The sequence below is a fragment of the Mycetomoellerius zeteki genome, unplaced genomic scaffold (genome assembly GCF_001594055.1).
Source record: "Mycetomoellerius zeteki isolate Tzet28-1 unplaced genomic scaffold, Tzet1.0 scaffold122, whole genome shotgun sequence".
NCBI lineage: Eukaryota > Metazoa > Arthropoda > Insecta > Hymenoptera > Formicidae > Mycetomoellerius > Mycetomoellerius zeteki.
This window is the reverse complement of record NW_017256147.1, coordinates 1,430,765-1,444,181: the sequence shown is the minus strand read 5'-3', so window position 1 is coordinate 1,444,181 and position 13,417 is coordinate 1,430,765. Positions and strand designations below refer to the sequence as shown.

Genomic DNA, 13,417 nt, shown 5'->3' with positions numbered 1-13,417 from the left:
TCAAATAATCAATGAAAAGAGAAAAAAATAGTAAATTTAATATTAAATTATTTCTTTACGTTTTATATTTTATAGTATTAAAATTATATTAATAATTATATGTAATAATATTGAAACAAAAAAGAGAGAAAATTTTTATTAAAATTTGAAAATAACATTTTAATTAATAATTTATTTCTATACATATAATTATGCTTTATTTTTTAAGATTCTTACTGAAATATTATCCATTAAAAAATCTTCATTCCTCTTCTATTATTCCCGAAAAAATCAAAGAGATAAGCTTTGTCATCTATACAAATGCATCGCTAAGACCAAAATTCATAGTCGGTTCTTATATTTAAAACCGTCTTAAGTATAGACGTAAGATATAATATAAGCCAATCGCAGAACCATATTAATATCTCAAAACATTACTGAAGACGGTTTTAAAACAAGAATCGATTACGAATACCGTCTAAGAATTCTTTTTTAATGTGACAAATATTTCAAAAAACAGTCCATTTATCGATGGTCATTTCGCAAAAAATCCTGATTATCCTCTCTAATGTACGCACCCTCTGTTTCCTTCTTTTGTCTAACTAGAGATACATAGTTGCATCAGCGAGCGATTATCGTGACAAACACGTTATAGCCGTAATGAGAGATTACTCGAACCGGAAGCAACCGCCATTGCAAGAAGCAAAACAATAGCGTGGAATACACTCGGCAGTGGCCATATCGAATCGGCAAGCACACGGAGGGCGAACGCTAGCACGGTGGTCCGATTGGCATAAAATCGGCATGAACCCTGAGCAATGCGCAACGTTATATACAGTCGCGAGAAAACTCACAGCAAACTCGGTGAAAGGAAATAAATCGACACAAAATACCGCATTCGTACCGTTCTCTTTCAATTACTTCCACCTGACTAAGTTATCGTGGCCCGGCTGACAGGTATTATTTATCGTCGCAATCTGTCCCGTGATCTGTCCCGTTTCTATTCGATGCGTAAGCGACGAAATACAGACTCCGCAAGTCGGACGGAGCATTAGATATTCACGATATGCCGACTTCCCGCGATAAATTGTATATACATGACAAAAACTCGCCGGCGCGGCGAGCCGTCTTTTTCGCAGAGCATCGGAAATATATCGATAATTAGATCACCGTATCGTTACACTTTTAAACGGACTCTCACCAATCGTATTACACCAATCGAGGAAATCCCCAATCTGCACAATATATTTTAACTGATCGGGATAATAAAAAAGAAATCAGAGCTTTCGAGAAGAATTCGATCTAACCGGCATAGAGAGAAGTCGGAAATGGAGAATGAAACACTTTTATTACGGAAGATTACGCGCGGGATATACGTGCAAACGTGCGATATACTCGGCGCGATGTACATACGCGTAGCTATAAATCACGAGACAATCGTTCCAAGCGATCGTTGCAAACTCGTTACGAGTTTGCCCTAGTGGCTGGCCACAGTGACGACGGCAGGAAAGTTCGAGAGCCGGTCTGCTCGGCCCGATACACTTTGCGAAACAACAGCCAACGCATTCGTAGTGGGCGTAGGTACAGGTATAACAGGATGCCCTTCGAAAAAAAGAAATACTTTCGTTTTCAACGCGCCAGCATATACCAATCACAATCGCCGACTTGAACTGATATCTAACGAATCTCAGCATTATACATGTTTATAGATCTAATCAACTGTTTATAAGATAATGAGCACTTCTAATTAAATTATGTGTGGTATGTATGGTAGGATCTGTAGAAGTTTCCCACTTGCTGTTATGATTCAAGTAGAAGAATAAAACTTAAGCCCTAAATTTCTCATCGTGTAATAGTTATATTACACGCAAAAAATATTAACAATAAAGAAATTATAAGAAAAAGTATTTTGTCTTTCTTACCGAAGAGGAAGTAAATATATAAAATAAAATATAATAATAAAATGTTACGCTGAAAATAAAAAAATTTATCGAGTTACATTCATAATGCATGTGTCATATAATCAGGAATAATAATACAAATGTTATAGATCAAATACTTGACAATGGCAAACATTTGCATTGTTACGTTACAACATGAACATATAATTATGTAACGAAGAGAATTATATAAAGTGTAATATAATATTAATAGTAAAGAACTTATATACATTATTATAAAGACAGTTTTGTTGCTCTAATAAAAAAAAAATGAATAATACGTTTCACACTGTGTCTATTTTATATTATTATTACTGCTTATAAAGAGTCAATAATCTTTAGAGATAACTTAAATAACAAACGAGATGGCATTCAAGTACAACTAATGTACTTCTTTCAATCGATAAGAATAATCTTGTGAGCATCGAGAGAGAGAAACAGACGGCGCTGACATTCGAATTCAATCGTGAATCAACCAGTTTGATTGATACGACATAACGTGTCATGCTTACAATAATATACCGTGCAACATTTTGCGTAGCACTCGCGTACATATCATCACGAATCGTTGCTCTCGCGTGCATTTATGTCATCGATCCGAGAAATATTGCGCAAACGTTCGTTGCGTCATCTCGATCCGTCGACATAATCTGTGCGCACGCAGAGACAATTCAAGACGAATTCTTGAGTACTTATATATGTCATCTATATTTTTTAAATCCTAAATTAAATCTATAAATCTACAGATAATACATAATTTTTATTCTTTATTTAATGCGTCAAAAATGATTAATCGACATTCAATTCATATCTAACATTGAAAATTAATACTCTAATAAATGTAATATTCTCCTGTAAAATGTACGCATTAACGTATATGAAATATCTATTCAAATTAACATTATATCGATATTAAATTATTAACTGGTTTTAATACGATATTAATATTAATTTTAAATTATTAATTGGTTTTAACAAAACAATTACTAATATACAAGCAATAAATGAATTATTAATATAAAATGTTCTAATTAAATCAATAGAAGGGTTCAACCAGAATGGCATTCTGATGAGTTAAACAGAATTTCTGGTTATCATAGCTGGAACATTTTTTCTCAATGTATCCACGTATATAAGTCGTTAAGTAGTACTAATGCTTCTTTTGGAAAGGATAACATCGAAATGCAATTTTCAACATACATGGGGAATTTTTCTTATAACTCGCGTATATATTATATGTAAAAAAAATCGCTCGATAAACCGAAGGTACCTTCATGTGGTTAGATAATTCGTACCGTTGATATTACGCGAACCCGCTGGCAACGCACCGGACGAGTGCATGGTATCGTTAACTGTGGTATCGTTCGCAGTAAAGATTGCTCCACAAGATTCGCGATTCGACGGGTGCGTACGCGGTATTCACCACGCACGTACGCATTCTGTACGCACGTCTAGTGCACATACTGTAACATTCGCGACGACCGCAGTCGCTCCTGTTCGTTACGCGATCCAGCGTCGTCAAGAAAAATCGCAGAAACGATCGGCCCGCGATCGAAAGCTCGAAGCGAGATACGTATACCTCGTGCGTTCGCCCGATCCCACCATATTTGATGCAAAGAATGCCGTAAATATCGTCGAGCGCGCCCGCGGACACGTCGTTATCGCCACGTGCGCCGACAACCGCGAGATCAGCCGGTCGCGCGGCTTAGATATCGCTGTTTCGCCGCGGAGTTATGTTAGGAAAAGGTAATGGCCCGTGCCAAACATTCCGCATGCGCCTGTATGATGTCAGTCATTAGTCTGGATATAAATTAGTGCGTTCCATATCTAATTTCCAAAGCAGACTAAACACTATAAAATACTGGAGTTTAATTATACACATGAAGTTAAATGTAGAGATATTTTAAGAATTTAGGCAAAATATATATACTCCAAAAATATAAACAACAAAATTTATTATTTTATTAGTTCCATGAATAGGGATATTTTTTAAGGAAAAATTTAATACTAAAAAATTGGATAAATGATAATGTTAATGTCTCTTATATTTTTCTTGATAATTTGACACATACATTGTCTAAATAATTTAAATTCCTTTATAATAATCCTACGAAATTTCAAGCTAGAAATAAAATTCTTGTTTCTATCATTTAAACGTATAAGTTCTTCAAATTATAATAATTTCTTGAAACTGTTATACTGTATTATTAAAACTTTTTTGTTTCCTAATATTAAAAACAATTGCTTTCCTTCTTCGTTTCATATCTGTAATTAGAAAAAAACAAAATTCTGAAGCATCTTATATATATTTATAATAGAATGATTCCCTATTTGACGATAGAGCTTTCATAAATATTCAATGCTAATGAATGTATGTTCTATTACCAGACAATGTTCACATGAAATCGACATAAAGAAGAAAGAAATTGTTTATCGGAAAGCATTGCTGCCATTATTATACACTTTTTTAGTGTGTTCTAAATCATAGGAATATTTGAAACACAATCTGATCTCATATGGGAAGATCGAAGTGGTTAAAACGAGTTCCAGCCCACATCGTTTATGACAGCATTAATGCCATTGATCATTACTTTAATTATAACTGCTCAGCATTCATTACACTTGTAGTTCTCCCCCAGGAAAGCATTAACACGAGCGGCTACGAGCGTGCATTTTTTTTAACACGTTCGAGTTAAAGTAGGGCTCGATGTTCGCTTCGACTTTCGCCTCGAAGATTAATCGCAAATTAATACGACGACGAAAAAGCGGTACAAAAATTATTTATGATGCTGTCTCCTCCCTGTGCAATTATATGCAAACGGAATTGCCAATCGCGGGTGTCGTCGTGTATCACTCTGACGACGAAGTCATAACTCCCGGATACCACTGAAATAATTACGGGTGGTAGGCTTAATAAGTCATCGACAGAAAGTTACTCGAAATCGATATTGCTGGATCAATCTAACCAAAATTTTCAATTTAATATTTAATGCATTAATGATTTTGTAAATTTAATGATTTTGTAAATTTTGAACTATAAAACAGTTTTCATATCGTAATAAATTTTCTCAACTCTAAATTTTCTACAATATTATCAATATATCGAACACAGAAATAATCAATATGAAACACTGCCCTCGTTTTCGTCGGATTTTAGTTGTATAATTCTTTAAGTTATGCAAAATATACGCAAATGGAACGAACGAAGAAGTGAAAAATTCACGGAACAAAATGTAAATGATTGAACTAATAAATCGATAAAGATAACAAATGTTTCTAAAGACTATCTTCCAGCAGGATGTTACGTTTGAGTGAATCATTCACTTGCAACTTTTCAATAATAAAAGGATATATCTCGAATTTATTTGTTATAATCAATCATCATATTCAATTTTATGATATTTTTAAGTAATAAAATCAACAAATAATCATAAATGTTTCAACTGTGTTTAATTCACAATGTAAAATTCTATCTCGTTATATCGATTACTTGTATAATTTATCATATAATATATTTCCCATGTAGGTATACAAAATTATAGTATATTTGAATAATTTTCTAAATGTGTAAACTTTTGAGATTGTACAATGTTTCGATATGTGTCTAAGGAGGGAATTCCAGTTAATCAATTTTCATCAATTTTCTCCGATCACTCAGTTCTAATATTCCGCCCGCATCGGAAAAAGATCCTACTTTACGAGGCAATGTCTCGTAGAATACCAAATGGTCGTCGATTTCGATCTCCTGGGACGCTTTCGCCCTCTAACAGTAATCTAGAAAGCTTTTGCTTGATTAAATTTTAGCCGAATGACTCCCAAAATGTTCTTCATCTTTACTGACAACAGCGACGTTGCATCGGCCATTGACCCATGATTTTATTGCAACAGCAACGACTCGAACTTTCCGACCTTCCAAACGATAAAGTCGTCTGAAATATTCTTGCATAAGGCGGGGATGAAAAACGAGGATGAAGTTCACAAAACTTCTACCAGCTTCTATCCAGCGCGAATACAACGCGCACGTTTTATTGCGCGTTCGCAAAAGGAATTGTTTTAATCCTCGCCTCGCTTTTTAAATCACTTTTTTTTGTAGTCGGGAAGATCGGCCCGCAGAATGCTTTCGGAACGAGTTTAATTTCGTCAGTAATTACAGTCATCAGCCCGGTGCAATTTCGCTAAACTTCTGGATGAAGAAGGCTTCTTCCGCTGGTGGTGGTTTTCAGCTCTCATTTTTTCGACGAACTCTGGCATGGCTGATTTTACGACTCCTAAATCGCGGCCGAGAGTCGCTTGCCACGAAACGAAAGAAAAAGATGACCAAGACGACCCAAATCGACTTTTAGTAAACGTTTCATGCGTTCAAACTGACGCATGCATTTTAAGCAGCGATGCAAAGCGAGGAGGGAGAAACTGGCAGGCGGAAAAAAAACGATTTTAGAGCCGTTACGTCATTCTTTCTGAAAGATTGACGTGCTCGTCTCACCGTGTCAAACGGAGTAAAGAGCATGTTACTAGATTAGCATAACAAACGCATACTGGAGCACTTGAACCGTACAAAGTGCTTGAACGTCGAATAGCGGTATATAATCAAGAGTATATAACCATGGCCAGACATTGTCAAGCTCAATACATAACGCAACTGAATGTTGTAAAAGCATTACTTTCTTCGAAAGAATTTAATTGTCAACTTTCACCTATTGGCAAAACTAAAAGCTTGAGCACAATAACCTAACAGATTTATATTTAAAATAAGTCAAGCATTTATCAATTAATATTCAATAAATATTAAATTCCAATAAGTATTAAATTCCATACATTATTTTAAGTATCGACGAGACGTTTATAATAAATGAAATATTTCGAATATTTCGTTCAAAATCAAAGATCACTTCAAATATTTCCTGATTTTAATTTTAAATTTTTCTTTAATCTCACACGATAAAACTATAGACTATTATATAATATTATATTGTATCACTGTATAACAATACTACTATATAAATTGTTCGAAGTATCGCAAAGCTTGAATTCACTAAAATTATATCGATTTTTTAATATTAAATATATTATTCATCTTAGTAATTGATCAAAACTTCAGGTAAACGAGATCGGTATAAATGGTCAATAAATAGAAAACGAGTATACATCGATAGCCTATCCGTTCAAATTAACTGCGACACTGATGCACGATGAAACAATAAATTGTATTAATGATATTTAATAACGATCAAAGCGAGAATACGCAAAGAAATTCACGAAAAAGCAGAAAATAAGCGTGTGATTACTCAATCGACAACGCGTAAATAACGTACAAAACACAGGAGATCTCTCGCATAAGCGATTCGTGACACTGACACGATATGGACATCATCTAGCAACGCAAAAAACACTTAAGTATAGATTACAAGTATTATGGACTTAATTTTTGATAAGATTAATGATCACATGGATTACAGATATGGATATGCAACAGATAAAGAACTTCACAAAAATAACTTTTTGGAATACGTGCTAAATGCATTTAATGATAAAAGTATCAATTGTTTCTTTCGATGAATAAAAATTTTAATATAATTCAAGAATATGATTAAATTGATATAATACAACATATGATTTATTAACGCAATTGTTCCTTTGGAATCAAAACAAGTTATAGATCTGTTTTTTATTGCTGCACTCTTTAAGAGGTGCAATACGCTAAAGTGAAACAAATATATGTTTGTTTCACTTCAACTTATTGCATTGTGTGCATCAGTTCAGAAAGTGCAGGAATGAAAAAAGAGACTTTATGAATCCTGACTTAATCGCCAAAAAATTGCTTTTATGACGGGAATTACATTATTCCACTTATTCTATTTGACGAAACACGTGTTCACGCCCGGCAGCGATAATGAAAGCGGAACTAAAGCATCTAAAATCGACGATCGACGAGGCGTGAGATCGAACATCGAGTCTACATGATCAAGGCACGATTAAGGAATAGGCAAGACCATTTCCTCATCGCGATGACGCACAAGGGGCATTTTCTCACGCTTGCAAATTATTGCTAGCTTGAGTATTATTCTGTGAATTTTCTTTTAGGAGCACCAATCTTGATTTTCGCAAAAGATCGGAAACGATTCGACTTAAAATGGGTCTTTTTCAAGCAGCGAATTTATTATTGAAGAAAGGTTCAAAAGATTTATGAAGATAAATCTCGTTATTTTCATCAAATGATAGGCTTCGTATTTCTATGAATTTCGAATCGAATCGCGGATAGTGTAACGGAACAAATGGAGAAAGAATAACGATAGGTCTTAAAGCAGATTTCAATCGATTAATAGTATACGAATAGATGTATGTAAAGCACAAAACAGAAACACTAGTAATGCAATAATAGTTCGTGGCGAATAACGCAACATAATAATGCGAGAGAATTAAAAAAAGAAAAAATATCGCTTATAGGGCACTCGCTATAAAAAAATACAATGATCGATGAAAACGGAAAAAGATATTTCAAGAATATGGACTTCGGTAAAATAAATAAATATTTCTCACAAATAGCAAAGCTTTGAACGAGACACGATATTATTTGGGATTAAATACTTGATTTAGCGGAAATTTTTAATGCTCACTTGTGACAGGGGCAATGAGACAGGGGCAATGAGACAGGGGCAATGGTTAATTTCGCTCGATAACACACCTGCACGTTATCGATCCACAAGATAAGTACAAATTGATTTTATCAATATTTGTGCAATCTTTATGCAAAATATGTAAAAAAAATGTATGTAAAATTAATTCTATATCACATATAAAGAAATGTGTGCATATGTTTTAATATATTTAATTATTGGATAGAAAATGTTACGAAAGTATAAAAATATAAAGAGATTCTATCTTTATTTCTAGACTAATATCAATTATTTATTTTTTTTTATTCTTTTATATATATCCTCTACATTATAAATCCAATCATTATTTTCTACTTACTTTAAGGAAAATTTTCTTTTCATTTAGAAGCGAGATTTTAAATAAAATTTTAAAATCTACAAAATAATAAAACTAAAATAATATTAAAAATACTAAATATATCTTGTTGATTTATCATAATAAATCGGATGTGATATATTAATTGCCATTCTTTCGAACATTAGTCAAGTATTCTTAGCATTATTTATACGGTAATCATTTCGCACGTGCAGCTTATGAAATTAATAATCCCTTATAAAGCTGACAGCGTAATCTAAAATCATTATGTAATTTTTCAGAATAATCTTAAAAGTGTTTTGTCTTCAAAGTACTCGCAGATAATCTTATCATTACAGATTGGACAAATAAGATCTAGTTTCGTGTATAAAAGACAGCGGCAAAAATTGTCAAGCATCAATTGCGAGATCACAAGTAGAAGTGCTATTGGCAACATTTCAAAGGTAAGTATCAATAGACTATGATTATTAATAGATCAAATTAAACATTTTGAATTTAAATATTAAATTGCACATAAAAATAAAAATTAAGCAATATGATAAATCATTTACTTCCTGTCACTTTTAAAAATAAATAAAACTGTTATCAAAAGCATGGTTCTCAAACATAAACCAAAAAGATAAAAATAAAAAAATTATAAGTAAATGACTATAATTTTTTAAATATTTTACCGCTTTTCAATGGTATGTATAATAAAAGTTGAATAGTATTTGTAATCTTTTTCTATAAAAAATTACACAAAACCGAAATAATTGATTCAACCAATATTTATCGATGCACTAGAAATGTCATATTAAGAGTTCTGTTGTATTAATATAATTTTTGTATAAATTTGGTATATTTAAACATATATTTCATATATAATCGTATAAAATATAATAAATATAAGATTATATAAATTACAATACATTATATTATATTATATACATACATTGCATATATAATATGTAAATATAATGTAATTTTCAAATGCATCAATAATCTCAACAAAATTATTTATTTTTACAGATGAAATTCGCATTAGCACTGTTAGCCCTCGTGGCTACAGCCTCCGCCTTTGAGATCCCCAATTTCGGCAAAGGTGAACTCCGTCATGACATCCAAGATTTCATAGACCTCGTACCCGTCGAGAAAGTAGTCCAAATCACTCTTCAATACTTCACCGAGGATAAAGACTTCCAGAGAATGATCGAATACTTCCGATCTGAAGGATTTAAACAGCTGGTCAAAGACGTAGAAGATCTGCCTGAGATTAAAATTTTAATGGATTACGTCCATAATGCCGGTATCGACATTTACAAGATGGTGAACCAATTGAACTCCGCTCTCAAGCTCCCCCCTCTTACCGCGCCCTCATATATCGTCAGCACATACATTACCGGTGGAATTAAGGGATTTATTCAAGACATTTTGAACGTTTTGCCTCGACAACAGCTTAAGGATTTGTACGAGAAGAAACTGACGGACTCTAAGGCATTCGCCGAGTTCATCACACAATTGAAATCCGAGAATTTCCAGCAAATCGTCAACAAGGTATACGCTCATGTTAAATTCCAGGAGCTCTTGACACATGCTAGGAATGAAGGCATTGATCTCATAGCCATCAAGGAAGTGTTTGAGACTCTCTGGGGCATTAAAGTTCCCGTTTACTAATTATCAGGAACATCAGCGCTACAATGAAGTAATTTTTTGTTATCACAATTATGTCAATAGTATTTTCAAAATTACTATCTCATAAATGTTAAGAACTATCCGGTTACGTAATGTTATATGCTTCACTTGTGCAAAGTAATAAATAAAAATCTCGTATTGCATTACATTTTTTTTTTAATGGAGCTCCCAGAGTCCCTATTCCTTATAATTTTTCTTGATTTACTGTATGATTGAAGAATAGATCGGATCAAATAAAAACTCGACCATTCATACCATGCGATGTATTTTTTCACATTGCTCCGAATCGTTCTCGACCGATCAGGCCAAACCAAGATAAGCCAAGATTATGCTCAAGCAACCGACTTGCCAAACTTGTTTTCGCGTGATCGTAACGTCGTGAATGGAAGGTTGGGACGAGTCCTTTTCTCCCTCTCTTGCACAATTATCCGCCTTTTGCTCTTGCCCATATAATATTAGAAAAAAGATATTTTTTTTAATTTCCAAATACAGATTGCATTTAAAAACAATAACTGTAATATATGACGTTTGATGCAGCGACAAATGTCATATTAATAATTAAATACTCACTAATTCGCACTTTGCATAATTTATCATAGAAAAAAATTGCAAATATATTATTAAGTTCTTATTTATTATAGCAGTATTGATCGAATTTGCGTTAATCTATTTAAAATATAATCAATTTAATTTAATTGATTGTGAAATCAATATAACCAGGCAAAAATCTATGTTTGTTTAATGTTGTCGAAATAATTAAACACGTTAACATATTAATAAAAAAAATATATACATTCTGTTATTTATAAAGATTAACTATTGAAGGTAAACGATTATGAAAAACATGTTAATCAGTAAGTAAAATATGTAAATAAAAAACCGTAACCACCGCTAACAACTAATTAGTAATATATAATTTAGTAATATATATATAATAACTTTAATGTTAATCTCGCAGTATATGTCAAACAAAACTCGAAGACAGCCACTAACATTTACAAAAGATAAATATTACGTAAAAAGGAAAAAAATTGTCGCTGGTTAATCGCCAGTAGCTCTCTCGCTTCTGAAAATATTACATGACCAATCTCAAGAATCTTACATTACATGGATAAATACTAGCAAATCTAAGTTTAAATATCTCACAAAAATGCCACGGAACTGCCGATCTTCAAGAAAGAGACAAGAGGATGCTAGGCAACGAGCGTGGCTTTTAATTAATGATGCCTGGAAGTATACATGTCGCGCGGGGCCGATTTACGAGCCGGCGCGCGCTGGCGTGTCGTGTGGCTAGAATTTATAGTAGCGCACCGGTCTTTCCCGCTAATATTTAACCGTGTTGAAAGAGGTTGGCGAGATGCCGCGGGAGGTATACTCTCCGCGGATCGTGCGTGTGCTCAAACTGCAAGAACGATGATCGACTTTCTCGCACAACCGCTACTTTGCGATAGAAATGAGTGATATTCATTGAGGGTGGATCTAAAGAACGCATTTGCTTATATATTTGTCAAAATAATAAAATAATTTCATGTGGATAAAGATATATACAGAACTAATGCAGCAAAAAGAAATTTATCACTTGATTGTACTACATACAGTATTTATTTAAGTCAGCATTTTTTAACCATTTTCGCAGCACATTAAATAAGTTAAATTTCTCGAGGTACACCAATAGATGTACACGCCGCTAACATGAGATTCAGAAATAAACAGTAAAATTCTAACATTTTTATTTTTTATTTTATCGTTTTAATAATGATTCTACTGCAGTGATGATATCGCTTTGGTTAAGTTAGAGTAGTGTTATATTAAACACAATATAATTTAGATAATTTTCGCTTTCTAACTTATTTCTAAATTTTTTCGCTTGTTTTTATCTTCTCTACAATTTTCACGGCACACTTGGGGACCCTTTGTGGTACACATCAGTTGGAAAATCCTATTAAAGTTGATTTGAATTAACGATTGTACCAGCAATATTCACGCCATTTTGCACAATTATATTTTCCCTTTTATATACATTATCAGTGATATTTTAATCATGAAAGGGACGGAAATTGAAAAGCAGGGCTTATTTAACTCAACCTGTCGGTGCAGCCGAGTCCTTAAAATTCAATGACAATACTATCTGTTCGGTTTAATAATGTATCTTATTCCTTTACAATTTTCATTAGGTGAGAACAGTATGAGGCATTGCGCATAAACGAATGTTCATGTTGGAAGTAAATAAACAGTGTAGTAAACGTTTTCTCAAGGAAATTATTCTTTATAACTCTTTACAACATTAAATCTTTACAACGTTAAAATTTAATCCTCATCTTTTAATATAGACATTAATTATCATTTAAATTATAAAATATATTGTGTTGTATAAGATATATTGTGCATGTAAAATAATAATAAGACGATATCTGCGAAAAAAAATCGAATAAAAATCGTGTCTTTATAAGCTAATTTTTATTCTTTAGTATATGATTTTAATAAAATAATAAAAAAACGGTATTTAAGTAGATATTTACTTAATGCGTGTTCATTTAAAAGTACAATACATCTGTTACATATTTTTGCTATTTTGGTTATTTAAGGTTACTGATATTACATGCATAATAAGTATTAAACACTCGTTAATTCTTACCTAGACGTGAGAAACGCTTTTATAATCCCAGTAATAGCTCCGCGTACTCAACGTGGCACTTATAAGCGACAGAACTTATAAGCTACGCATTGCTCGTAGCACTTAGGAATAAACTATAGGCAAGCCGAGTCTCATTCACAACGTACAATTGACACTTGTCACGAGGATGCTAGTCACGAGGTTCAATCTCGAATAGTGTACATCGTGCACGTAAGACGTAAAT

The 13,417-nt window shown here is 32.9% G+C and overlaps 2 protein-coding genes across 4 annotated transcripts in view; one reads left to right on the top strand and one right to left on the bottom strand.

Annotated features, from left to right (window-relative positions):
• LOC108731252 (uncharacterized) overlaps positions 1–13,417 on the bottom strand; it is a 304,231-nt gene that overhangs the window by 208,905 nt on the left and 81,909 nt on the right. The gene's annotated exons all lie outside the window — the stretch shown is intronic.
• Positions 9,244–10,705, top strand: LOC108731253 (uncharacterized). The gene is made up of 2 exons (XM_018461485.1): positions 9,244–9,331; positions 9,897–10,705. The coding sequence occupies exon 2, from the start codon at positions 9,897–9,899 to the stop codon at positions 10,539–10,541; it is 645 nt and encodes a 214-aa protein (XP_018316987.1). The 5' UTR covers positions 9,244–9,331; the 3' UTR covers positions 10,542–10,705.

Coding starts and splice junctions, on each gene's coding strand:
- LOC108731253 (XM_018461485.1), top strand. CDS start 9,897: ATGAAATTCGCATTAGCACTGTTAGCCCTCGTGGCTACAGCCTCCGCC.